This window comes from Aotus nancymaae, unplaced genomic scaffold, assembly GCF_030222135.1.
Source record: "Aotus nancymaae isolate 86718 unplaced genomic scaffold, 86718_ANA_hifiasm-v0.15.2.pri h1tg000059l, whole genome shotgun sequence".
In the NCBI taxonomy this organism is placed as follows: Eukaryota; Metazoa; Chordata; class Mammalia; order Primates; family Aotidae; genus Aotus; species Aotus nancymaae.
The window spans coordinates 9377906-9405553 of record NW_026988473.1 but is presented as its reverse complement, the minus strand read 5'-3'; the positions used below and the strand labels follow the sequence as shown (position 1 = coordinate 9405553).

At 52.6% G+C, this 27648-nt stretch overlaps 2 protein-coding genes across 6 annotated transcripts; one reads left to right on the top strand and one right to left on the bottom strand.

The window, feature by feature from the left end:
• The first annotated feature begins 106 nt into the window (after window positions 1-106).
• Window positions 107-14745, top strand: TKFC (triokinase and FMN cyclase). Of its 2 annotated transcripts, XM_012454369.3 has the most exons (18): window positions 107-195; window positions 1501-1612; window positions 4797-4986; window positions 5921-6031; window positions 6109-6290; window positions 7601-7679; window positions 7989-8078; window positions 8637-8671; window positions 8750-8834; window positions 8919-9008; window positions 9505-9621; window positions 10019-10138; window positions 10242-10379; window positions 11340-11446; window positions 11542-11645; window positions 11792-11825; window positions 11938-12027; window positions 12414-14745. In XM_012454369.3, the coding sequence occupies exons 2-18, from the start codon at window positions 1610-1612 to the stop codon at window positions 12573-12575; spliced, it is 1737 nt and encodes a 578-aa protein (XP_012309792.2). In that variant the 5' UTR covers window positions 107-195; window positions 1501-1609; the 3' UTR covers window positions 12576-14745. The 2 variants fall into 2 exon arrangements, with proteins under 2 accessions (XP_012309792.2, XP_012309791.2); XM_012454368.3 differs by lacking the exon at window positions 107-195 and having other exon boundaries at window positions 1402-1612.
• LOC105718613 (lysosomal membrane ascorbate-dependent ferrireductase CYB561A3) lies at window positions 12641-27638 on the bottom strand. 4 transcript variants are annotated; one of them, XM_064364831.1, is made up of 5 exons: window positions 21899-24917; window positions 19096-19304; window positions 18161-18315; window positions 16803-16959; window positions 12641-15617 (listed from the first exon to the last, which is right to left on the bottom strand). In XM_064364831.1, the coding sequence occupies exons 1-5, from the start codon at window positions 22080-22082 to the stop codon at window positions 15531-15533; spliced, it is 792 nt and encodes a 263-aa protein (XP_064220901.1). In that variant the 5' UTR covers window positions 22083-24917; the 3' UTR covers window positions 12641-15530. The 4 variants fall into 4 exon arrangements, with proteins under 4 accessions (XP_064220901.1, XP_012309795.1, XP_012309796.1 ...); XM_012454372.3 differs by lacking the exon at window positions 12641-15617 and adding an exon at window positions 27505-27638 and having other exon boundaries at window positions 15641-16959; window positions 21899-22097; XM_012454373.3 differs by lacking the exon at window positions 12641-15617 and adding an exon at window positions 27359-27489 and having other exon boundaries at window positions 15641-16959; window positions 21899-22097.
• Between the last annotated feature and the right edge of the window lie 10 nt (window positions 27639-27648).

The window sequence follows — 27648 nt, the reverse complement described above, 5'->3', positions numbered from 1 at the left end:
ACAGCTTCACCTGGCTCCTTGGAGGACTCCCGAAGCCCGAGGCCGCCAACCAAAGGAGGCCCCGCCCCCGGAGGCACCGCCTCGCCTCTTTCCGCCAGCGCCCGCGGGACCCGGATGAGAGAGCGCTGTTGGGGGTCCCCGGGAAATCGCGGTCCCTTCGGAGGTGGCGGATGCGGGCGTGAGCCGGCAGGGGAGGTGCGCCAGTGTCCTAGGAGCTCGCCCGCGGACTCCCTTCCCCGTTCCGCGCTTTTCGCCCTTCCCCGCATCCTGTCCTTCCGTTGCTCCAGGAGCCCTCGGGGCTGTTCCTCCTTTTGGAAAGGGAAGGACTGCGGAGGCCTAGAGAGGGAAGGGAAATGACCGCGATTTGTGCACATCCCAGCCTAGAACCTTGCCTACCTCCCCTTTCACTCTCCCAGTTCCTCCAGATCCAGCCGGTGCTCTCCCCTGACGTTAAAACGACCACTCGGCGTGGGGCACCAGGACGCTCACCGCCTCCCCTTTTGCGCGTTGATTCTTCCGCTCGCCCCATGTTATTGGTTCCCCTATTGCTCTACAAATTCGAACCTCAAACACAAAACCAGCATCTCTTTAGGGAACCCTAAGGAGCCAGGAGGGCAGTCAGCCCTGCAGCCTCCAGGGTAGCATCAAACAGGCTCCCCGGGAACTAGAGGAGAACCACGTGGCTTAGCACACTTGCAGAATGCCAGAGAGGAGCCAACCCCCATTTTACAGATGAGGAAGCTGAGACTTAAGGAGGAATTGATTTACCTAAACCCCCCCCCCCCCCCGCCCAACCCCAAGTAGGCTGAGGCAGAGCTAGGTGCAGAGCTATGTTGATTCTTCCTACTGTGCACTCACACGTAGGCACAGAGGCCAACACGCCACTGAACCGGGCTGAACTGAGGAAAGCCAGAATGTCATTGTGGTTTATAGCTTGCATTTCCCACAGCAGAGACTGTGCCTGACTTTGGAGGCAGTAGTGAAAACACACTCTTTGTAGAAAAAGGAAAACATAGGTTTAGGTCCTGGCTCTTACCTGTATGACCTTGGATATGTCCCTAGAGCTCTCCTAGTGTGTTTCCCAGAAGTAAAATGGGATCACAAACTGGCTAGCTCCCCCCATCCCCCACCCTTTTGGTGCCAGGCCCAATGAGAGCAAGCGCGTGAAGAGCTTTGTTAACTTTCTCACTGCATGTGATGCCCATGTAAAAGATAGTTATTCTGAGGGTCACTGTTCTTCGGTGATGAAGTGGGTAGAGGTGCTGTTCCTGGGCATAAAGGCAGCCCTGTGCCTGACTTGGATTGATCTGTCTTCCGACAGCCAAGTGCAGGCGTGAACCTTGGTCGGCCCCACACTCTTCTCCATCCATAGCCCACGTACTAGAGTTTGGACTTGGACCGAAGTCTGGGGCAGCTCCCTAATTACTAGGGCATTGAAGTGTGATTGTGCCAGTCGGCTGCAAGTGCCTTCAGCAGCTTGTACATTACCCGCTCCTGCAGGTGCTGCTGCTGCCTCCACTGTGCTCAGACACAGGTAACACAGGATTGTCCATCCTCCGGCAACTTGGTGCAAAGGTGTGAACTCGGCTTGTTTCAGAGCCTCCCCACCATGGTGAGTCATACAGGGCTGGGGCAGGGGAAGGGCAGCATGGTCTCAAAATGGGATCCCAGCCCTGGGCACTTGGGCATGCTAGAGCTCCTTACACCCTGACCGAGAGATGCTACTGCCTCCTGAGGCTCAGGGATTAAGAGAGAGGGTCATCCTCTCTCCCAGGGCCTGATTCCTGCTTTTCTTCATTCCCAGAGGCCACTAGTCCCAGCCAGGCCTGGGGCTGCAGCCTCTGAGTCTCTTTAGAGCCGTTCTGCCCCCTATCTGGGTCTTGCATTCAGAGTAGAACAAGAACAGTTACCTGCTCTGTAATAGACACTGTACCAGTCACAGAAGGAACCGTGAAGAATGACCACGTGACTGTTCCTAACCCTGGGGCTTATGTCAGCCGGTTTGGAGCTGGGATCTACAGTGTGGGAGCCTGGCCGTGTCCCTGGGCTTTGCTCCAGGCCCACTGATTTGGAGCAAAACAAGCCTTGAACATATCTGGATTCAAATTTCAGCCTGCCACTGACCAGCTGCATGACCTTTTAGAGAAGATTTTACCTCTTGAGCCTATTTTCTTTATCTGCATTGTAAAGCAGACTAAAGCTTATCTCTAGTGGTTGTGAGGTGTTGGTCAAGCAGAGTCCTGGAGGCCTCACGTGATTTCCTTTCCTTTTCCATCCTCTCAGGCCACTGAAACCAGGGATGGCACTGGTCCCCAAACCCTCTCCTGGCTCTGGTGCAGGGATTATTGAAAATCCCAGGCAAGACATTATCAAAGTGGGGAGCAGGCCACTTTCTTGGAGGCTGGTGGTACTGGAGGCTGGGCTTGGAGTGAGGCCAACTCACAACTTCATTGTATGTTCCAGTCCCTGGTAGGCACTGAGGGCCACAAGTCCATGCCCTTTCTAGGGCAACCTCTGTCACCCTCCACCTCCCTTCAGCCCCTTGAGAAAGCAGCATGATATGGCCAAAAGGGAACCATGGACACCTGCTGGCTGTGTGACCTTGGGCAAAATCGTTTAACTGTGCCTCAGTTTTCTCACTGGGCTCCTATTTCCTCCATCAGGTTGTTGGGAAGATTCAATGAGACATACTCAAAAACTCTTTTTTTTTTTTGAGACGGAGTTTCACTCTTGTTACACAGGCTGGAGTGCAATGGCGCGATCTCGGCTCACCTCAACCTCCGCTTCCTGGGTTCAGGCAATTCTTCCTGCCTCAGCCTCCTGAGTAGCTGGGATTACAGGCACGCGCCACCGTGCCCAGCTAATTTTTTGTATTTTTAGTAGAGACGGGGTTTCACCATGTTGACCAAGATGGTCTCGATCTCTTGACCTTGTGATCCACCCACCTCGGCCTCCCAAAGTGCTGGGATTACAGGCGTAAGCCACCACGCCCGGCCTTCAAAAACTCTTAGAACTGGGCCTGGCTGTAGTCACTGCTCGGCAAATGGAAGCAGTCTTATTCTTCTTCTTGCTCCCTGTAGACCTAGGCTACTCTGAAGCAGGTGGCTTAGCCCTGGCCAGTCACAGGACAGGTTGGCAGGGAGGCATCAGAGCTAAATTTTGTACAAAGGACCTGGTGCTAGTGGGCTCAGGAAGAAGCTACAGCCGGAAGTTCACCTTGCCAGGACCTGACTCAGCTGCAGGCTCCCGCCAGGCCACCAGGTGGCGGTGGGAGCCCAGCCCTCTGGGTCCACTTTGGGCCCCAGCCTCCCTCCGTCTTCAGGACAAAGGCAGGGGCTGCAGCCCTTGTTCAGCAGGCTCCAGCTTTTCACAACCTGTTTAAAAAACAGAGTAGCTTCCTTTGATTGAGTTTCCACTATATCACAGGCATAGACTCTGTTCTAGTAAATCCCTATTTTACAGAGGAAGAATTACAGCTCATGACAGTGATCTATCTTTCCTGAGTTCCTGCAGCTAATGAGAGACAGAAGTGGGATTTGAACCTAAGTCCCCATGACAGCAGAGCTCAAGCTGCACTTCATTCTGGCCCCCACACTACTCACTTCTGTCTACACCCTGTATCCACTCAGCCAAGCCTGGCGGTGCCACTCAGCAGCCCTCCTCCAACCTGCCCACAGCCCCTCCTGAGGCTGCCTGTGGCCAGCCCTCTCCTTCCCACTCCTCCCTGCTGGTCACCCACACTTCCTGGCACCACCACACTATTCACTCCAGGCCTTGGCTTGTGCTCCCCCTCTGGCTGGAAGAGCCTCCCTTTTCCCTCCCCTCCATGCCTCCTGCTCCCTTTTACCTATCCAGGTCCTGCTTATCCTTCACAGAGACCTTCAGGACCCTCAGGAGGCTGCAGCCCCTCCTCTGTGCTCCTGTGGTGCACATGCAGTCCTCACGTAGCAGTACCTGCCCATGGCTGACCTCTGCTGTGTTTCATTGAGAGCAGGAACAGTGTTGTTACCTCTTTTTTTATTTCTGAGATGGAGTCTCACTCTGTCGCCCAGGCTGGAGTGCAGTGGCACCATGACAGCCCACTGCAGCCATGACCTCCCAGGTTCAAGCGATCCTCCCACCTCAGCTTTCTGAGTAGTGGGACTATAGGCATACACCACCATGCCTAGCTATTTTTCATATTTTTTGTAGAGATGGAGTTTCATCATGTTGCCCAGGCCAGTCTCAAAGTCTTGGGCTCAAGTGATCTGCCTGCCTCAGCCTCCCAAAGTGCTGGGATTACAGTCATGAGCCACTGCTCTTGGGTTGTTATCTTTACACACAGTGCCTAGTGCTGGGCCTGGCACACCAGGAGGCTGGGGAAATGTTTGCCCTGCATTGGAGCAGCAGGGGAGCATCGGTGACTGTGGAACCTGCTCAACTCCTTCCCCTGGCATAGGAGCCGCAGCCTGGGGCTTTTCTTCCTTTGACAGAAGGAGGTGTCGGGCCCCAACTTTATTAAAATATTTTATGCTGAGGACAATACCTCCCCCATTTTCTTTGTATTGAAGCCATTTTTCAGGATAAATAGAAGGTATGGTACAAGACACTTCATAAATTGGTACTGAATAGAAAGTCACAAGTTATTGAAAACTCACAGAAATACTTACCTGATAAGATGTCGCCCAACTCAAGGAAGTGCTGTGCTCCTAGAGTTCTTAGGGGGATGCGGGCCTGCACCACAGCAGAGTGGCTGGGCAGGATGGGGGCATCTGTGCTGACCACACTCTGATCTCCTTCTCACCCCTCCCCTGCAGACCTCCAAAAAGCTGGTGAACTCGGTGTCAGGCTGTGCTGATGACGCCCTTGCTGGCCTGGTGGCCTGCAACCCCAACCTGCAGCTCCTGCAGGGCCATCGTGTGGCCCTCCGTTCTGACCTGGACAGCCTCAAGGGCCGGGTGGCACTGCTGTCGGGTGGGGGCTCTGGCCATGAGCCTGCCCATGCTGGTGAGCACCCTAGGGTGGGGCAGGGGGTACTCGTGGAGTGGACAGGGCCTCCTGGATGATCCTCAGTGCTGCCATGAGGTGCAGGGTGGAGCCCAGCCCAGAGTCAGGAACTGGGGCTGCTTCCCACTCTCCCTCTCCTCTGGCTGGGATCAGGGGCCCGTCATGGCCTCTCTGAATCTGTTTCTACATCTAAAAAACTACGAAGCTTGGGCCAAACAATCTCTCAAGTCCTTCTAGCCCTGACAGTTGGTGATTCCATGAGTCTTCCAGACCCTCCAGGCCCAGCAGACCAACCCCTTCTCCCATGAAGGCTTCCTGACTCCCAACCTAGAGCAGCATTCCTCTTCTGAATTCTCACCTGACATGTCCCAAGCACGGACTGTCCTGGCTTGTTTCCTGTTAGGAGCCAGGGATGCGAACTCTCCTTGAGGGCTCCTGGAGGGCAGGGACTAGGGTGCATGTCATTTGTCCCTTTCCTGTCTTCCTTCAGCAAATCCATTCATTCATTCGGCAAACGCTCATGAGCCCGCTGCATACCTGGCACTGTACTGGGCACAGTGAACCAGACAGACAAGATCTCTGCCCTCGAGGAGCTTATATTCTACTTAGGAGAGATAGACAATAGTCAGGTATACACAAAAGTAAATGAGGTCATTTCAGAGGGTGCTACATGACTTAGTAAAGACAGTAAAACAGGTCAAAGGAATAGTGAGTCCCGGGGAGGGAGTGGGTGACTGCTTCAGACTGGGAGGTCACAGAAGGCCTCTCTAAGGTGCTTCCTAAGAAGGAGTCAGCCATGTGAAGACCTGGGGGATCTTTGAGCACCAAGCACACAGTAGGGCTCACCAAACCATGACCCCAGGAGCGTAGGAAGCCCCAATGACTACAGGCACAAGTCCACCTGGCATGCTCACTCCACCCCTTCCACTTCCAGGTTTCATAGGGAAGGGGATGCTGACCGGGGTCATCGCTGGAGCTGTTTTCACCTCCCCGGCAGTGGGCAGCATCCTGGCAGCCATCAGGGCAGTGGCCCAGGCTGGCACAGGTAAACCTGGTGTGTGGGAGGGGCTGCGGCCGGGAGGGCACAGTAAGCGCACTGAGCCCTGCCGGCTGCTTCCTCAGTGGGGACCCTCCTCATCGTGAAGAACTACACTGGAGATCGGCTGAACTTTGGCCTGGCCCGGGAGCAGGCCCGGGCTGAAGGCATCCCAGTGGAGATGGTGGTGATTGGGGACGACAGCGCCTTCACTGTCCTGAAGAAGGCAGGCCGGAGGGGGCTATGTGGCACAGTGCTTATACACAAGGTGAGCTTCCACCCAGGACGCAGAGGCTGGCCAGCCCCTCCCAGCCTTTCCTTGCCTAGCAGCACCCGGTAACTGGACCTTTCCAGCCCTTCCCCAAGAAATTACTTCTCCAGTGTTCCCTGATCTGAGAAGGTCCCCCGTCCCCTCAGCTACCTAAGCCCAGATACAGGCATTCTCCCAGACCCGTCCCCTTCTCTTTCCCATACCTAATCAGTTGCCCAGTCCTGGCACTTCTGCTCCCAAATGTACATAACACACATCCTCCTCAGACCCCACCACTCTTGTTCGCCTTGATTCAGGGGTCATCTATTCATGCCTGATGGCTGCAGCCACCTCCTCACTGGGGTCCCCCACCTGCTTCCTGCCTTCTGGCCTTCCTCATCCATTCTCCACCTACTACCAGAGGTGTCTTCTAAAACGTATATCTGACTAGGGTGTTCATCCACTGAAAGCCTTGTTGAGTGCCTAGAGTCAACACAAGCCCTCACCCAGCTCCATGACTCCCCACCTTCATCTCCCATCATCCCTACCTTCCTCTTATGGTCCATTCACGCCAGCTCCCATACCTGAGAGGCTGTGGCTCATCTCTGGCTTTGCTTATGCAGTGTCTGTGGCCCAGAAAATTCTTTCTTGTCCTGGCTCCTTTTGGCCTGGCTAACTCCTACCATTCTGCAGAAGCCCAGCTCTGTCTGATGTCTCCCCACCTGGGAGGTTCTCCCTGATGTCCATCTCTCCACTACCCTGAGTTGGCTGGCAGCCCCTCCTAGTGTGGATTCCATCATTGCAGTTACCACCTCACATACATTTTCAATTTGTGTGTGTCTGCTTCCCTAGCCTCTCCCCAGACTGTGAGTTCTTAAAGGTGTGGACTGTGACTTAGTCGCCTTTTTTCCTTTTCAGCATATACTAGGTGCTTGGTAAAAATTGGGTGGATAGGTGAATGGATAGATGCGTAAAGTGACCCACAGTAGCAAGGCTATTGGAGCGAGAACTCTGGAATCCTAGAGTTGGGAAACTGGCCACCTACCGGGTGTGTGACATTGGACAAGTTACCTCCCCTCTCTGGGCACATTTCCCCATTTGTAAAGTCTTTTCTGACTCCAACAGACAGGAATTCTTGAAGATTCCTGGCAGGTAGACTGTGAATGAGGGAAGTTTGCTCTTCTGCCCTACATGTGATGGGCCAGGTTGAGTGTGGAAATCCTGAGGTTCCCTGTTCCCAACAAGAAATTCATGCCCTGCCTGTCTTCTACCCCACGTGGTACAGTGATGACCTCCACTCTGGGGCTTTTACCTCTGTGTGTCTGCAGGTGGCAGGTGCTCTGGCTGAGGCAGGTGTGGGGCTGGACGAGATCACGAAGCAGGTGAACATGGTCGCCAAGGCCATGGGTGAGTGCCGGCCTGGGAGTTGGGGAGGAGGGTGGGGGAGGTTGGAACAGCCCTGGGACGAGGAGCAGATTCCTATTGGTTGCCTAGTGGGGCTCCCCAGGTTATTACCCAGAGGCTGAGGGAAGGTATCCCTGGGGGAGTGCTTGGGGACTGGTGGCCTTGGGTACCATAGCTGAGGTGGAGAGTCTGGCAAGCTTTCTCAGAGAAGAGGGTGCCTGTGGGCAGGGCTTTTGAGATGCTGCTGCTGTCCTTCCTGACACCCAGTGCTGAGAGCAGAATAGTCATCCCTTCATGCCTCGTTTCTCATAGGTACCCTGGGGGTGAGCTTATCCTCCTGCAGCGTCCCTGGTTCCAAACCCACCTTCGAGCTCTCAGGCGACGAGGTGGAGCTGGGCCTGGGTAAGCTTGTGGCCACCCATCCCAGCCCTGCCTGCCCCTTGGCCCTGGACTTTGCCCACCTTGTATACCCTAAGAGCTGTCAACCTGATCCTCTCCCCAGGTGGTCTTAGTATTTTTACCTGGGCATTTGAGGCCCAGCCTGCCTGATTTCTACCTGCTTTGCCGTCCATACTCAGGACTCTGGCCACATGGGGCTCTATGCACTGTCCACCTCCTTGCCTTTGCTCACCATTCCCAGGTCCTCCTGCCCCTGCCAGAATGCACCTTCTTTCAAGGGCTGTTCAAAGATCACCTGACCGCAAAGCTTTCTGCTTCCTCCCCTGTGCTTCCACCTTGACTACCTCTAGTTAAAGCTATCTCCACCACCGAGCCATGAGCTCCCATAGAACAGAGACCATGTTTTTCATTATTCTGTCCATTTCCACCCTCCACCTCCACCCACTTATACAGTGCCTACAGTGCCTTGCCTAGTGCCCAGCACTGTGTGAGTCCTTGATAAAAATGATGAGCAAATCCCCAGGCCTCGAGTGGGCCAGCACTGACCACATCTATCCGCAGGGATCCACGGGGAAGCTGGTGTGCGCCGGATAAAGGTAGGTGGTCTCCCTGGCACAGGCCGCCCTAAGGCCAAGATCCCCCAGATGCAGCTCATTCTTGGCTCCCTCTGACAGATGGCAACCGCCGACGAGATTGTGAAACTCATGCTCGACCACATGACAAACACCACCAACGCATCTCATGTGCCTGTGCAGCCTGGTAGGTGGCCTGTCACCCCGTCTCCCAACCCTTCCTCCACTTCGGGACAGAGGGTCTCACCTGGGGTGTCATGTCTATCCACAGGCTCCTCGGTTGTGATGATGGTCAACAACCTGGGTGGCCTGTCATTCCTGGAACTGGGCATCATAGCCGACGCTGCTGTCCGCTCCCTAGGTGAGCCTCGCACTGGGAAGGGGACCCTGCAGCCCTTTGAAAAGGGCTGAGGGAGGGTCTTGTGATGGCAGAGAACACGGACTGTGCCGTCAGATGAGCCTGAGTTAAATCGTCTCTCTGCCACCTAATCGCTGGATACCTTGAGCCTTTGTTCATTTTCTTGTCTGTAAACGGGGTAATGATAATGGTACCCGCCTTATAGGGTTGTTGTGAGGATTAAGTGAGATTAAACATATGTAAGACACTCAATACTGTGCCCAGCACCTAGCATGAACTGAGTAAATGAGACCTGTAATTACTCATCTGCCCTGATGTAGGGGACACCTCCAGGGAATAATGTGGTCATTTGTGGGGTTAAGGGATGCCAGGAGGAAATCAGGCCATCTCCCTACCGACCTCAGGGCCCCAGCTTCCAACATCCTTGCTTTTCAGTTGTTATGTTTCTTTCCCTGATGCCCATTTTCCCCTCTTGGACTGCCACGCTCTGGTATTGCAGAGGGCCGTGGGGTGAAGATTGCCCGTGCCCTAGTGGGCACCTTCATGTCAGCACTGGAGATGCCTGGCGTTTCTCTCACCCTCCTGCTGGTGGATGAGCCTCTCCTGAAACTGATAGGTGAGACCTGGAACCTGGGGTCACCCAAGCCAGGGCTACTTGTGGCCAGAAGCAGCCAGGGAGACTTGGAGACCCCATCAGAGCTGACTGTGGCAATCAGAGCTCTGGAGCCTGTGAAGAAGGCCCTTTCTAAGCTTCTCCAGCCTTTTCTAGCTCTCACTGGACAAGGAGGGGAGTTGGTGTTAGGATCCTCCTCAGATAGGCCTGACCCTTTCCCCAGGGACCCTTCCTTCATACCCCTGTAAACAGTAGGCACTCAGTCCATGCTTGAGGTGGACTCCCTTCCTCCAGGGCTGCTGAGAGAGCCAGGCCACCAGGGCCAGGATGAGGGAGTCCAAGTCCTCCTGAATCCCTGGCTGGCCAACCGTGTCTAAAAGAGTTATCTTGCTGCCGTTAGATGCTGAAACCACAGCAGCAGCCTGGCCTAACGTGGCCGCAGTCTCCGTTACTGGGCGGAAGCGGAGCCGGGTAGCCCCTGCGGAGCCCCAGGAGGCCCTTGATTCCATTGCTGCAGGAGGTACCAAGCCCTGCTTCTGGGGAAGGGGCAGGCTTCCCAAAGGATTCAGGGGTATGTGGTGGGACGGGACGGGCCCCTGGCACCCACCGTCTTCCCTTTCTAGGCTCAGCCTCGAAGCGGATGGCACTTGTGCTGGAACGGGTGTGCAGTACCCTCCTGGGCCTGGAGGAGCACCTGAATGCCCTGGACCGGGCTGCTGGCGACGGTGACTGTGGCACCACCCACAGCCGTGCAGCCAGAGGTTGGTGCCAGGGACTTTGTCAAGTGAGGTCATTCACAAAACCCTAGCTCCCCTTTCACCTGTTTTCCTGAAGACAGGGACCTTCTTTTTTTTTTTTGAGACAGAGTCTCACTGTGTCTCCCAGGCTGGAGTGCAGTGGTGCAATCTCGGCTCACTGCAACCTCCGCCCTCCAGGTTCAAGCACTTCTCCTGCTTCAGCCTCCCTAGTAGCTGGGATTACACCACTATGGCTGGCTAATTTTTGTGTTTTTAGTGGAGGCAGGGTTTCGCCACATTGGCCAGGTTGGTCTCAAACTCCTGACCTCAAGCCATCTGCCTGCCTCAGCCTCCCAAAGTGTTGGGATTATAGGCATGAGCCACCAAGCCTGTCCGACAGGGACCTTGTTAACAACACAAATGTAGGAGGTTGTTATCTTAGAATTAAATGAAATCCTTCACAGTGAATAACTTGTAACTCAAGGCAAACTTATTCTGTTGTCCTTATTTTTCTTAGTTTACCCAGCCCAGTGAAAAGTTCTTAACTTCCAGCATCATTCAAGGAAAAGGTATTTGGTGCCTGCCGTGGGCTAGGCATTGCTCTCAACTCTGGATACAGTAGTGAACAGAGCAGACAGAAATCACTGCCCTCATGGCTTATGTTATAAGGAAGCCAAACAGTAAACAAGATAGACCAGCAAAACACAGAGGATGTTAGCACAAAGGGCTAAGGAGAAAAAACAGGGCCGGGAAGCGGAGTACAGGGTGTCAGGTGGAGGGGCTGGGGGCAGGCCTCGCCTCCTCAGGCCCCTTTCAGTTACACAGCCCAGCGACTCTCCAGACTGCACTGGATGTGGTAAGGGCTCTTGGGAAGCCTTCATTCTGCCTTCCTCTCAGCCTCTTCCAGCCTTCACTGGTACTGGCTGGAAGTCAGGGAGATGGAGGGAGGGTCTCTGAATTCCTCCTATCTCTTTGTGCCTACAGCGATCCGGGAGTGGCTGAAGGAGGGCCCACCCCCTGCCAGCCCTGCCCAGCTGCTCTCCAAGTTGTCGGTCCTGCTTCTGGAGAAGATGGGAGGCTCATCTGGGGCGGTGGGTGCCCAGGGGCTGAAGGGCTGACAGGGAGGTGGCTGGGCCAGCTGGGGTCCTGGCCAGCACCACATGCTCAGCATTCTCATCTTCCCCAGCTCTATGGCCTGTTTCTGACAGCAGCTGCCCAGCCCCTCAAGGCCAAGACCAGCCTCCCAGCCTGGTCTGCTGCCATGGACGCCGGCCTGGAAGCCATGCGGAAGTGAGCTGGAGCCCTGTGCCTCAGACCAGGGTTGGGCTGGGGGAGGTGGTTGGTGACATCTGCTCCCCACCAGGCCCTAGCCCCACCCTTAGAGTGATTCCCTGGGTTCCCTACAGTGAGCCTCTTTCATTTTCTTTCCCTGCCAGATATGGAAAGGCTGCCCCAGGGGACAGGACTATGGTGTGTACTTGGGCTCTGGCCCCAGACCTTTCTCCTTTTGAGCCTGTAAGCCCTAAAGAGCACCCTCAGTGGCAGGGCCTGCACTCAGCCCCCTTTCCCTCACCTTGTCCAGCTGGATTCTCTGTGGGCAGCAAGGCAGGAGCTCCAAGCCTGGAAGAGCCCAGGAGCCGATCTGTTCCAAGTCCTGACCAAAGCAGTCAAGGTAAGTGAAGCTGGGCCCCACCCAGGGAGACAGGCTTGGAACCACCAGACTCCTGTCTCCATGTGACCCTGAGCAAGTTCACCTTCCTGGACCGCAGTTTCCTTCTCTGTGCAATGGAGATGAGCACCTATCTCAGAAGGTGGTTATGTGTCTAAGGAAATACTTAGAGCCCTGCACAGTGCCTGGGCCTCAGTGAATGGCGGCCCCTTTCCCTGCTGGAAGTAGATGAGAGGTGACTTTCCACCTGGTGACAGAGCAGAGGGTGCTGGCAGAGCCAGAGCAAGAGTGTCCAGGGCCAGGCTGCATGGCAGAGACACTCTGCCCATGACAGGGAGGAGGAGTCCTTGGGGCCTGCCTTTCAACCTGCTCCCACATCCATCCCCCAGAGTGCTGAAGCTGCAGCCGAGGCCACCAAGAATATGGAAGCTGGAGCCGGAAGAGCGAGTTATATCAGCTCAGCACGGCTGGAGCAGCCAGACCCTGGGGCGGTGGCAGCTGCTGCCATCCTCCGGGCCATCCTGGAGGTCTTACAGAGCCAGGGTGTGTAACTGTCTCCCTCTGCCTCAGCTCCTCTCACTGCTTTGTTGAGGTGGCCTTTGTCACTTCCTTCTGCCTTCCAATCGTCACCTTCCCCCAGCCTGGACCCCTTGGCCCGCCCTCTAAGTTGAGCAGGAAATCCTTCACCAAGATTCCAGAGCTACAGACAACACCCAGAGTGAGCCAGAGTCGGTCCCCATGCCTCTCCAGTATGCCCTCTCCCTTTGCAGGAGGGTAGAGTCCCTGGGTCACACCGCCCTCCCCTGCCAGCTCTGGACTTCAGAGATAAGGCATTTTCCTTGTGCAGCCTTTACCTGGCAATCCTAATTTGGTTTTAAGACTCTCTGTGAAATGCCTTCCGCACCTTAACCCCAGTGAGTGTGGAAAAGAAAGTTAATAAACTATAACACATGGAAGCAAGAAAGCCACTGCCTCCTCTGAGGGACCTTCCCCAAAGCATGTGAACCAGGGGCCCATAGCCCTGGCCACAGGCATCATGACCCATCTCCTACCAGGTAGATCTCTATTACCTGAGCCCCTAACACAGGGTCTCCTCAGCTGGGCTGCTTCCAATGGGGCCCCCACCCATCCCCCTTCCAGTGCACACACCTGATGGGTGTAAGAATGCTAGAAAGGCTTTCCTCGGCATTGAATTAACAATTCAGTGGGTCCTCAGGAGTCAAATGGGCATTTGGGACACCAGAAGGAAAAGAAATCATCATGGTCTAAGGTTCAGTTATGGATCAGAAAATGCAGACAGGCTGGGCGTGGTGGCTCACACCTGCAATCCCAGCAATTTGGAAGGCCAAGGCAGCAGATCCCTTACACTCAGGAGCTCAAGACCAGCCTGTGCAACATGGTAAAACCCTGTCTCTACTAAAAAAAATACAAAATTAGCCAGGCATGGTGGTGTGTGCCAGTAGTCCTAACTTGTTGGGAGGATGGCTTGGGCCCAGATCGAGGCTGCAGTGAGCTGTGATTGTGCCACTACATTCTAGCCTGAGCAACAGAGCAAGACCTTGTCTTAAAAAAAAAGGAAACTGCAGTCAAGCCTGCCCCCAGGTCTCTTTCTAGAGCAATCGCTGATGGCACCAGGGTGAGCAGGGGTACTCTGTGCACGTGGAGACAAACAGCATATGCCTGGCATGCATGTAGGGCAGGGAGTGGTTAAAGGCACTGGCTGTCGACTCATACACATGACCTGAAATCTGCTTCTTTAACCTGGCTACATGAGCTAAGGCCTATTTTTTAGCCCCTTGGGATCTGTAAAATCAGAACGGTACCCACCTCACAGGGACATGAAAGCATTTAAATGAGCTGATGAAGATGAAGCCCAGCACGGTCCAAGTGCTCACTCACTGGAGTTATGGTTATCACAGGAAAGAGCCTCCTGCCCCTGCAAACCCCTGTCACCTATTTAGCCCAAATTTGGCTGTAGGCTCCCCCAGTGGCTGGGCTTCTCTACCCAGGGTCCTGTCTGTCAGCCGTACCATACATCCCTGACCACAAGGTATCCGAAGTGCACAGGGGTATGTGCCCATCAGCTGGGAAGGAGGCTGACCTCAGATGGTGGCCTGTAGATCCCAGCTCTGCCATTTCCTGGCTGGGTGACCTCAAGCCAGTAGTCACTTACCCTTTTTAAGTTTTGTTTTCCCAGATTATGAAACAGGAAAAATTTCCTTCCTCGTGAGATAAGCATATGCCATTAGCTATCAAGGACATCGGCACATAAATGAACTGCATGTGAATCCACACATGCGACTCCATTAAGACAGAGGATCACATGGATCTCTAGTGCCTTCCGGTTGGCCCCTCCTTAGGTCTGTGAGGGTCAGACATGTCCTGGGGCTTTTACAAATTGGCCAGAACTCATTTAACCACAGCATCATTTCATCAGAGGGCTGTATTAGAGACTGAACGTTTGTGCCCACCCCCCCAGATTCCTGCATTGAAACGCTCACCCCACTATGATAGTGTTAGGACGTGGGGCCTCTGGGAGGTGACTGGGTTATAAGGGTGGGGCCCCAGAGCTCTCACACCCTTTCCACCATGTGAGGTTATGGTGAGAAGACTGTCTCTGAGGAAGCTGGCACTTGCCTCACACCAAATTTGCCAGCGCCTTGATCTTAGATGACTATAGCCTCCAGCACCGTGAGAAATAAACGCTTGTTGTTTGAGCCACCCAGCCTATTTTATTTTTGTTACAGCAGCCTGAACAGACAAAGACAGCTTTGATTCTTAACATATTTAATGAAACTCGAGCTTCAAAAACCAGTGAAATGCCTACCCCTATGGAGACGGGGAGCTGGTCATGGGACCCAGGTGCATGGAGGACATCCCAGTGGCTTTGAAGGCTCCAGCCAATCAAGACATTCAGTATTAGCCCATCTGCCAACATCTGGCGGTGTGAAGCTGGGGTGGACAGTTGGCCTGATGTCTCCAGGAGTAGGATGCTAATGCTGCTAGAGAGAAGGTGGGCTCCAGACCCCAGGCTTCTCACTTGCCTACTAAGGACAGCAGTCTAGAGCCTGGGACCTGGCAGGGCTTCTTTGGAGAAGGCAAAAAGCCACAGCAGCAACACTTAGAAGAGAAGCAAGACCCTTCCCTCTCCCTACCCCGTTTCCTCCTCTGAAGAAGAGCAACAGCTCCAGCTCCAGCATGGCACAGAACTCTGGTTGAGCCAGGCAAGCAGCCATGGTGGGGGCAGGTGAAGTAATGTGGGTCTCAGCAAGGAATCCCTCTGAAGGCAAGCAGTGGCTCCCAGGGCTCTGTTGCACACAGGACCCCACAACTTTGGCATCAGGTGCATGATGAGCTGCAGAGTGATCAGAGGGGCTGGGGCCCTGCCCAGCAGGAGGCAGGAAGGCCCTGATCCAGCAAGGGGAAGTAAAGGAAGTCCACAGCCACCTCTGTTACTCATTACTATTGAGACATCTGGGGACAGGCTCTGTTCTTGGGAGAGCAGGTTACCAGGATTCACAGGGCTGCCTGCTGGTGACAAGCATGTAAGTCACAGGGAAAGGCCGGGATCCAGGCCTCAGCTGTAGTGGCAGCTGGAAGAGGCAGAGCCGCACGGTCACAATACACGCAGACTCAGAGTAGCAATACAAAACAGAACAGCTCAGAGCAGTCAGCTCCTCAGCGGAAGCTGCGTGGGCCGCCACTCCCTGCTTCTCCTGCAATCACTCCATGATGTCTCCACCCCACCTCACATCCAGATGGGGCTGGATGGCAGAGCAGATGAAGCCTGCTCCATGGCGGGGCGGCCTAACTGAAATGCATGACTTTGTTGGGGAAGCGGACGGATACCTCACCTCCCTCATGGTTCATGTTGTGGACTGCATGTGAGTCCTAGCTCTTCACCACACCCTCAGGAGTCTTAAGCGGAAATCAGTCTGATTTCTTCAGGCAGGAGCAGCAGGAGTGGCCAGGGCAAGGAGGACCTTGTGTGAACGGAGGACCTGAGAAGCTGATGCCAAGGAGTGCAGAAGCCAAAGCCACCAAGAAAAGCAGACAGGCAGCAAGTGGCTGGAGAAGGCAGGCTCAGCACCCAGGAGAGAAGTCTGGGCCCAGACTTCGAAGAAAGTCATCTGCTGAAGCCAGCTGGGAGCCTGGGAAGGGCAGAGCTTCTGAGGAGCACAGGCTGCAACACCAGGAGCTCCTGGGAACCCCTTCCTGCTGCTTCACTCCCCATCATGCAGCAGGGGCTGGAAAGACAGGCAGATGCCCGGGAGTTAATGACAGGATGCAGGAGTCACACCAGGCCCAAGCTGTTCAGACAGACCTCCAACCTGCAGGGTGGTCCCCACACAAGCCACCAAATCTCTCAGGGAAGCCCCAAAGTTCCTGAGCCTGGTACATACCCCATCTCCCTACATCCCTTCAAGCACCCACCCCACTAGACTAGCCCCAAGGCTGGGAAAGGAGAAATCACACACCCTCGGCATAGTCAAGCCCTTCCTTGGGGAAGAAGATAAGGCCACACTTCACCTCACAGAACCACAGCAATTTGAGAGGGAAATTCTGTCTCTCAATGGACAGACCCTAGGGAGCCCCAGAGAGTTTTGCTGGGATAGGCTGTTTTGGGACCAGTGCTCCCCATCAGCCACCCTAACTCCACCCTCAAGCTACTTGGTTTCCCACTGTGCCACTGGGTTAGTCTTCTTGAGCCTTTCCCGGGAGATCCTTCTCTAGACCTGACCCTGTCCCACCCTAGAATGTGGGACCGGAACCCATACCTGACTGTCGGTCAGGATCCCTGGCTCTGGGCGCTTCCAAGATGAAGCCAGAAGGATGTAGAGCACCAGCAGCCCGAAGGCCACCACCAGCATCCCAGTGCTGTTGGCAAAGACGGCCTCGCTGGGCAGGCTGGAGTATGGCTTGGTGCTGTTTTTCCTGAAGATGACAAAACAATGTGAGCTCTCGAGAGATTTTTCCACCTATTTCTGTCTAGTGGGAGACTCGATGTCACTAAGAGAGGGTGAGAAAACCTTCCCAGGGCCACGTGTGATCTGCAATTGTAACACCCTTTCTAAGTCCCTGCAAATATTTGTAAAATGGGCCGGGTGCAGTGGCTCACTCTTGTAATCCCAGCACTTTGGGAGGCCAAGGCATGAGGACTGCTTCATCCCAGGAGTTCGAGACCAGCCTGTGCAACATAGTGAGATCCTGTCTCTACAAAAATAAAACTTAGATGGGTAAGATGGTATATGTCTGTAGTCCTAGCTTACTTGGGAGGCTAAAACGGAAAGATCGCTTGAGTTCAGGAGTTTGATGCTGCAGTGAGCTATGGTCACACCATTGCTCTCCATCCTAGGCAGCAGAGTGAGATGCAGTCTCTTGTGGCGGGGGGTGGGGGTGAGGAGATAGAGAGGGTCTTGCTATGTTGCCCTGGCTCAACTCAAACTCCTGGGCTCATATAATACTTCCACCTCAGCCTCCCAAGTAGCTGAGACTACAGATGCCTGCCACTGCACCCAGCTGTAATAATCCTTTTTACTCATGAGGAAACTGAAGCTCAAAGGAATGAAATCAACTTGCCCAAAGTTGCATAACTAGTAAATGGCAAAGCCAAAATTGAAATCGAGGTCTGACCTCAAGTCCTAGTTGCTTTTCACTACACCCCATTGCCTCAGAATGGACAGCGGTGGCCAGGCATGCAGGCTCTAGAGTCAGACGGCCTAACCTGAGTCCCAGCTCTGCCGCTTACTGGCTGTGTGCCCTTGGGTAAGTTACATAACTCCTCTGTTCCCTCATTTTTTCCCCCCTGAACAGTCCTATTGCAGAATCTGTTCCCTCAATTGAAAATGGCAATGACAACAGTACCAATGAGGTAGGGTAGTTGAGAGGATTAAATGTAAGGTGCTTAGGACAGTTCACACAGTAGGTGCTAAATCAAACTGATGCTCAAATACATAGCTGCTGACTTACCAATTTCAACCTAAAGAAAGATCAATTCTGTTAACTTCAAGATCAGGAATGGGCCCAACCCCAAAAGCTCTCCTCCCTTGGGTGAGTCCTATGATGATAGGGTGTGTCTTTTGAAGGCCCTATTCCCTCCTCTTCACCTTAGAGTTGGGGACCCCACTGCACTCACAAACTGAAGAAAAGCTTCTCATTGATGCCAGAAATGACGGATGCAATGGACAGAGAGAGGATGGCGGCTCCAAAAAAGACGTGGATAGGTTTTAGGAGGCTGCGCAGCCACATGGATGCCCAGGGCAGGAGGAAGACAGCAAAGCCCAGGAACCACTGTGGACAAAAGGGAGGACACACCTGACGGTGCTGTGTGTGACCACAGCACATCCAGTCACCCCACCCCACCAGCGCCTCCTCCCCATCTCCTTGGCTCTTCTTTCACAACTCACACCCTCCCACCCGGCATTGCCCCACCACCAGGCATTGCCCCACCGCCAGGCATTGCCCACCGCCAGGTATTGCCCACTGCCAGGTATTGCCCACTGCCAGGCATTGCCCACTGCCAGGCATTGCCCACCGCCATGCTAGCTTCCTCATTGTGGCCTATTACCCACGAAACAAGAACAGTAAATGACATGCTCAGCTACCATCCCACTCCCAGCAAACCCAACTGCCTTGTTTGTCTCTGCTCCCTTCCAGTCCTTGCTCATAAAACTTCACATTTGCACAGGCCTGAGATCAGAATACGGAAACCACTTCTAGAATTCTTTTGGTTCACAGAGAGGTGGGAGTGGGGAAGGTGGGAGTGGGGAAAGTGGGAGTGGGGAAAGTGGGAGTGAGATGGCTGATTGAGTCAGCATGGTATGTGCCATGACAAAGTTAGCAGAGGGGGCTCTGGGAGGAGAGATGGGCAGTGGGAAGGATAAAAGGACAAGGTAAGTTCAGGCCACTGACTTCCCAGAGCCCTTGAATAAACTGTCGATTCAGCAGCATACAACCTGCAAGGCTCTCTCCAGGCAATAAGCAGAAGGAATATTTGGTGCTCATGCAAGTGAAGCCCCACCCAGAGCTCATGGCTCTGGGAACCCTGAGGAGGAGGGAGAGAGAACCCACCTGGCAGGCAAAGAGGAAGACGGTGGTGATGCCCAGCCAGCTGTGCAGGGTGTAGAGGTTGGCAATCCTTCCATGGTTGTGAAACGTAAAGACAGCAACCAGCCCCACAACAGTGAGGACGAAGGCCATCAGGTGCAGTGATGCATGGAGGAGTTTCCAGGGCAGCTTGGGCCCCACCCACGACTGGGGCAGACGGTACACCAGCGATGCTGCAGGAGAGAGTGGTCCCAGGCCTCAGCCTCTCCCCTCGTGCCCGTCCAGACATCAGGGAGTAACCCTGATAGGATCCTACACAGCTTCCCAGAAAGGGAACAGGAAATGCTAGAGCACTGGTATCAACTCCTTGGCGTCTTCTCTCCTCCAACGATTTGTGGGATAATAGTCAGCCATGTAGGGAGGAGGGGCTGGGCATGGTGGCTTATGCCTGTAATTCCAGCACATTTTGGGAAGCCAAAGTGGGAGGACTGCTTGAGGCCAGGAGTTTGAGGTTACAGTGAGTTATGATCATGCCACTACAATCCAGCCTGGGCCACAGAGAGAAATGAATAAATAAATAAATAAATAAATAGATTCGAATTAATAAGGAAGGAGGGCTGGGCATGGTGGCTCATGCCAGCACTTTAGGAGGTGTTCAAGACCAGCCTGGGCAACATAGCAAGATCCTGTCTCTACAAAAAATAAAAATAAAAATAAAAATCACCCAGGCGTGGTGGCACATGCCTGTACTCTCAGCAATTCAGGAGGCTGAGGTGGGAGGATCACTTGAGCCCAAGAGTTCAAGGCTGCAGCAAGCTATGGTCATGGCACTGCACTCTAGCCTGAGAAAGAGGGAAACCCTGTCTCTTTAAAAAAAAAAAAAAAAAAAAAAAAAAAAAAAAAGTGGCCAGGCACAGTGGCTCACACCTGTAATCCCAGCACTTTGGGAGGCCAAGGTGGGAGGATCATCTGAGGTCAGGAATTTGAGACCAGCCTGGCTAACATGGTGAAACCCCATTTCTACTAAAAATACAAAAAATTAGCCGGGTATGATGGTGCACGCCTGTAATCCCAGCTACTTGGGAGGCTGAGGCAGAAGTGCTTGAACCTGGGTGGTGGAGGTTGCAGTGAGCTGAGATCATGCCATTGCACTCCAGCTTGGATCACAAGAGCAAAACTGTCGCAAAAAAAACAAAACAAAACAAACAAACAAACAAACAAAAAAACGTGGAGCGGGGAAGCAGGTTTCTTGGACCTGTCATTATTCTATTTTTACAAAAATAAATTCAGCTTGTTTGCAGTTTCTAGGCTAAAAAGCATTGTGACAGTCATTATTTCATCAAACTGAATTGTCACAACTGAGGCTGGCTGTCAAGAACACAGGCACTAAGGTCAGGCAACACAGGTCCAAATCTAGGCGCTGTCTCTTAGCTGTTTGGCCTCTCCTTTCTAACTCTCAATTTCCTCATCTGTAAAATGGATATAACAGTATAGCCCACCTTACAAACTTGTAAGAACAAAATGGGATGATATATGTGAACTGCACATGGTAAGCTGCTATCATCAATGGCATCAGTATTGCCATTTTACAAGTAGGGGAAATGAAGCTCACCTGGATCCCAAGGCACAGATTGGAAAGCATGGGGCAAAGATTACAAAGTTGGATCCCACCCTGGGTGCAGTGGCTCACGCCTATAATCCCAGCACTTTGGGAGGCGGCAGAGTCGGGTGAATCACCTGAGGTCAGGCGTTCCAGACCAGCCTGACCAACATAGTGAAACCTCGTCTCTACTAAAAAATACAGGCTGGGCGCAGTGGCTCATGCCTGTAATCCCAGCACTTTGGGAGGCCGAGGCGGGTGGATCACAAGGTCAAGAGATCGAGACCATCCTGGTCAACATGGTAAAACCCCGTCTCTACTAAAAATACAAAAAATTAGCTGGGCACGGTGGCGCGTGCCTGTAATCCCAGCTACTCAGGAGGCTGAGGCAGGAGAATTGCCTGAACCCAGGAGGCTGAGGTTGAGGTGAGCCGAGATCACGCCATTGCACTCCAGCCTGGGTAACAAGAGCGAAGAGCGAAATTCTGTCTCAAAAAAAAAAAAACAAAAAAACAAAAATTAGCTAGGCATGGTGGCGAGCAACTGTAATCTCAGCTACTCAGGAGGCTGAGGCAGGAGAATGGCCTGAACCCAGGAGGTGGAGGTTTGCAGTGAGCTGAGATCGATGGCCTGAACCCAGGAGGTGGAGGTTTGCAGTGAGCTGAGATCGCATCATTGTACTCCAGCCTGGGCAATAAGAATGAAATTCTATCTCAAAAAAAGAAAAAAAAAAAGATGGATCCCAGAAGAGCAAGCAATTCCATGAAAGGGTTCAATCTCCCGTTTTCTAGAGATAGAGTTATAAAACTCCAGCTCAAAGGCCAAATCCAGCTCACTACCTATGTTTGCAAATAAAGCTTTATTGGAACATATAAGCCACACTCAGGTGTTTATGTGTTGTCTAAGGGTGTTCTCACAATACAGTGGCAGAGCTGAGTAGCTGCTACACAGATTACATGTCCAGCAAAACTCCAATATTTATCATCTGACCCTCTACAGAAAGTTTGTCAACTCCTGCCCTAGAGTATCTGTGAAGCCACCCTTCTGAGATGCCCCTAGTCTTAACCACTTCCTCCCCCAAATGACAGCTGGGTCCAGTGACAGCTCAACCTACCCTACCGCCATAGCCGCAAACCTAATATTGACAAAGGCCAGCCTTGGAGAGGGAAAGTGCAGGTTGGCCCAGCCTGAGCCCTATCCCACCTCCCTTGCTGACCTCTTACTCACCACCGCCGTAGAATACCACCATGCCAGCTACCATAAGCACCGGGTGCCAGTTGAACATGTAGATGCTGCCATTCCAGGCAAAGCCATCATGCCAGTACTGCATCCAGTAGACAGTGAAGAGGATGCACATGGAGCCCAGGGACCCCAGCACCAGGCAGGACAGGTAGAACCATCCTGACGCCATTCTGATGATGCACTCCTAGAAGGAGGAGAAGTCACAAGTCTCCACTGGCTCAGGTGCACCCAGTACTCTGGCTAAAGGAGGTGACACTGATTCTGCTCTTGGCCTGTGTGATGGAATCTTTTTGCTTCAGTTCCCCTGCATCAGCCTAGGCACCGCCCCCTTGAGGCCTCAATGCCTGAGTGGGCCTGATCTTCGTTTACAATGACTGAGGCCACACCCCAGCACCTGGCAGTGCCCAGACAGAGGAGCAAGCGCAAGGCTGTGGCTGACCCTGGAGAAGCCCAGATGCCAAGGCCCAGAGTCCTGGAATTAGTCTCCCCTCATAGGATCAGAGGGTAAAGAATTACCATCCCATACCCCCCAGGAAAAAAGGGACAGGAATCAAAGGCCAGGCTAAATCACCGAAATGCCCAGGCTCTGGGTTCTAACATGAGGATGCAAAAATTACAATCTGAAAAGAGGAAATCCCCCACGTTACACTAGACAGGAAGGAGTCCCGTGGGCTCCCACTTCCACAGAAAAGTTCTTCCCCAGAGAGTGAGCTCTATGGGGCTAGTCCTCATTGGAGAGATAACCAGGCCTTCACTCCACTGCCCACACTCCACGCCTCGAACCAGGTGATGCCCCTCAGCTGTCTCCAGGCCTGAGACTTCTGCTTTCTCTTCCTCTGGGGAAAGTCCAGAGAAGAAAAGAGGAAGCAACAACTCATGGTCTAGAAAGCAAGAGGTTTATTTTGAGATTGCCGCAAGTCCTTGATAAATCCAGAAACCAACCCTGGTTTCGGGAATGACAAATACTTAAAGCCCTGAGCAGTTGCTCTTAAATGCTAGGCAAGTAGGCAAAGCTGCAGGACTGGCCCTGCTTTCAACTAATATGTAAGCAGCTTGGGCCCAGGGTTCAAAGGAGTCACCCTGTCCCATGGACTCACACCAAGAAGGCAACAATGTGGCTTCCTGCTTTGAGGCCCCTCATGCTGAACCAGCTAACAGAGAAGAAATAGCCAATAGCCCCCATGGAGGTAAAACACTTGACTGCTCACCTTTAGCCCTAATGATAGACTCAGAGAACTGGCCTGGGCTCCAGTTCCTGCAAAATGGGCACCTTGAGCAAATCACTTAACATTTGCAGGACTCACCTGCAAGAAAGGCATGGCAATAAGAATAATCGAACAATAAGAATATCGAACTCCGCCAGGTGTGGCGACTCACGCCTGTAATCCCAGCACTTTGGGAGGCCAAGGAGGGCAGATCACCTGAGGTCAGGAGTTCGAGACCAGCCTGACCATTATGATGAAACCCCGTCTCTACTAAAAATACGAAAAAAAAAAAAAAAATTAGCCAGGTGTGGTGGCAGGCACCTGTAATCTCAGCTAGTCAGGAGGCTGAGACAGGTGAACTGCTTGAACTTGGGAGGTGGAGGTTGCATTGAGCTGAGATCATGCCACTGCAATCCAGCCTGGACAACAAGAGCAAGACTCTTGTCTCAAAAAAAAAAAAAATTGAAGACACAAGATCCCATTTACTCCTCTTAACCCTGGGAGGCATATTTTCCATGAGAAAACTAAGCTCATAGAGATTAAGTAATCAGCATTAGGACCCAGTGAGTGGGTAGGGAGTTTCAAACCTTTCTATGTTTAGCCTCAAGGCCCATGCTTCTTCCTTAACCACAGGTTGTTAGATCAAGTGAGTAAATGTATGTAGCACATTGTAGAAGTCAAGTATTAGAATACTTGGCTGGGCACAGTGGCTCACGCCTGTAATCCAGCACTTTGGGAGGCCGAGACAGGTGGATCACCTGAGGTCAGGAGATGGAGACCAGCCTGATCAACATAGTGAAACCCCATCTCTACTGAAAATACAAAATTAGCCAGGTGTGGTGGAACATGCCTGTAATCCCAGCTACTCAGGAGGCTGAGACAGAAGAATCACTTGAACAGGGGAAGCAGAGGTTGCAATGAGCTGAGATTGTGCCATTGCACTCCAGCCTGGACAATGAGAATGAAACTCCGTCTTAAAAAAAAGAATTTTTAGTCATTACCATCACAGCACTTGATTCTAACTGCTAATAAAAACCTGTGGCTCATGTTTCTCTTGCCTGCCCAGGCCTCTCAGTGGCCCTCCATGCCATGCCATGCCATGCCATGCCATGCCAGCTCTCCCCATGCTAGGAGTCCACCTAATCAGGAAAAGACGCCAGACTTTCACAAAGTGACCCAAGTTGGCAGTAATCTCTGAGAAAGGAAGGTCTGGCGAGGTCAGGATTGCTCACACCTGCAATACCAGCATGTTGGGAGGCCATGGCAGGTGGATCACCTGATCACCTGAGGTCGAGAGTTCAAGACCAGCCTGGCCAACATGGTGAAACCCCCATCTCTACTAAAAATACAAAAATGGCTGGGCATGGTGGCTCACGAGTATAATCCCAGCACTTTGGGAGGCTGAGGTGGGCAGATCACAAGGTCAGGAGTCTAAGACCAGCCTGACCAACATGGTGAAACCCTGTCCTACTAAAAATACAAAAATTAGCTGGGCATAGTAGCACATGCCTGTAGTCCCAGCTACTCAGGAGGCTGAGGCAGGAGAATCACTTGAACCCAGGAGGCGGAGGTTACAGTGACCCAAGATCGAGCCATTGCACTCTAGCCTGGGCGACAGAGTGAGACTCTGTCTCAAAAAAAACAAAAACAAAAACAAAAATTAGGTGGGTGTGGTGGCACGTGCCTGTAATCCCAACTACTAGGGAGGCTGAGGCAGGAGAATTGCTTATTGAACCCAGGAGGCAGAGGTTGCAGTGAGCCAAGATCATGCCATTGCACTCTAGCCTGGGCGAGAGAGCAAGACTCTGTCTCAAAAAAAAAAAAAAAAAAAAAAGCTCACGCCTGTAATCCCAGCACTTTAGGAGGCTGAGGCAGGTGGATCACGAGGTCAAGAGATCGAGACCATCCTGATCAACATTGTGAAACCCCGTCTCTACTAAAAATACAAAAAATTAGCTGGGCTTGGTGGCGCGTGCTTGTAATCCCAGCTACTCAGGAGGCTGAGGCAGGAGAACTGCCTGAACCCAGGAGGTGGAGGTTGCAGTGAGCCGAGATCGCGCCATTGCACTCCAGCCTGGGTAACAAGAACGAAACTCTGTCTCAAAAAAAAAAAAAGAAAGAAAGAAAAAGAAAAAGAAAAAGAGAAAGGAAGGTCCCAGGGCTGGGGGGAAAAGTTTCCTTGAAGCTGGCAGGAGAAAATCATGCCACCAGCTTCCTAGAAGCTTTGTGACTCAACTGTGTAACTCAGAGATTTGCTACCCAGCCTCAGAACTGCCCCCTCAATTCCTCCAAGGGCAGAGGACGTTTCAGGTCACCAGATGTTCACCTAAAACACTCTCCATCCCTCACTGAAATATAAGAAATCTTGATCATCAGGCTCACTCATTTGACAGTATCTACTTCCACAACTGTTTTTTTTTCCTTTGCAAAAGGAAAAAGTAAATGCCGTCCAAAAGGATCTGTGGCCACATTGTAGAAGAGGTCCTGGTTTACTGCTCTGTGATAGACTTAGAATAGACCCTGAGCACACTTTCCTGACAGGGAGCTGGAAAGTTATATTGCTCTGCTCACAATATACAGATAAGCCCTCCTACTTCCTGAAATAGAGCAAAGCAGGAGAAAAGGAAGAATGCAGTGAAGGGCCAGCACAGTGATCCATGCCTGTAAACCCAGCACTTTTTGGGGAAGCTAAAGCAGGAGGATTACTTAAACCCAGGAGTTCCAGGCAGGGTATAGTGGCTCACATCTGTAATCCCAACACTTTGGGAGACCTTGGCAGGTGGATTACCTCAAGTCAGGAGTTCGAGACCAGCCTGACCAACATGGTGAAACCCTGTCTCTACTAAAAATACAAAAATTAGTCAGGCATGGTGGCATGCACCTGTAGTCCCAGCTACTCAGGAGACTGAGGCACGAGAATTGCTTGAACCCAGGAGGCAGAGGTTGTAGTGAGCCAAGATCACGCCACTGCACTGCAGCCTGGGCGACAGAGATAGACTCTAAAAATAAATAAATACATAAATACCTAGGAGTTCCAGGCCAGCCTGGGCAACAGTGAGCCCGCATCTCTACAAAAAAAAAAAAAAATAGCTGGGTTGGTGGTGTGCACCTGTAGTCTCAGCTACTCAGGAGGCTGAGGTGGGAGCATGGCTTGAGCCTAGGAGGAGAAGGCAGAAGTGAGCCGAGATCGAACCACCACACTCTAGCCTGTGTGACAGAGCTAGACTCTGTCTCAAAAACAAACAAACAATAAGCAGTGAAAACTGCAATGCAAATGCTTGAAAATATCCTCTCATTTGTTCTAAGAGGTCAGTTTGGGCTGTGATCCCAGGGTGCCCTCACTTTGCAGAGCCCCAGGAGGCTCTGTTCTAAGGCAGGAGTCAGCAAACTCTTCTGTAAAGGTCCAGGTAGTCAGTATTCTAGGTTTTGTAGAGCACATGGTCTCTGTCACAACTATGTCATCAATTCTGCCTGTGAAAGAGCAGCCACATACATATCTTAACAACTGAGCACGGCTGTGTTCCAGTAATATTTATTTATGGACACTGAAGCCTGAGTTTCAGATAATGTTCACATCGCAAAATATTATTAATTCCTTGACAAAAAGGATTCTCCCGGCTGAGCTAAAACAGGTCAGGTACAGGGGTAAGAAATGCTAGTTCCCATCCCCTTAGTCTTAGAAAAAGGCTCTACAGCGTTACTTTCATAATTTAGAACTACAAATAAACGAAAGGGCAGAAAATCGTTGTTGCTCTCCCTCCCCGATGGACTGGGGGACTTTAAGAATCTTCAGGACCAGATTTAGAATACAAGTCCTAAACTCTCATCTTACAAATCAAAAACACTGTGACACTGGGGCCCAAAACAAGAAAATGACTTGGCCAAGGTAAGTGGCAGAGCTGGTACGGGAATTCGGGTCCACTCCCTCTCAGCTCTGAGGATTCCTTATCCTCAAAGGTAGCTTCTGTTAAAGTCGGAACTCAGGAGTGAGGGGTTCAATATTCCAGCCAAGGAGGTAGGTAAACAAGGTCGCCCTTAGCACCGGAAAAATTACAGACCCAGACTTCAGCCTGTGCTCAGGTCCGGCTCAGGTGTCCAAAGAACCGTTCCAGGCACTCGAGGGGTGATCCCTGACCCCTCTGTTGGCTGCTCGTCCCAGCTAACAATGGGTGAAAATTGGGGCGAGGAGCTCCGTCTTTCTGCGCCCTCTGAAGAGCTTTCGTGCCTTTATAACCACTACCTTGGAAGAAAGAGCGCGGATAAAGGTGCCCACTTCCTAAAAGAGAAACTTGAGGCCGAGCAAGGGGGTCGCGACAGTGGCGAGATAGCAGCGGAGCCAGCATTCGAACCCAGGTCCCTGAACTCACAGCCCGGACTCTTTCTCACCCCTAACCACAGAGGGACGAAGTGGAGCCGGGATCGCTGGAACCCGCCTCTCGCCACCAGGCGCCGGAGCTACAGCTCCCGAGGCTCCTAGGAGATGCAGAAGACACCCGCCCCGAACAACCGGCTGGCAAGGCCACTCTAAAG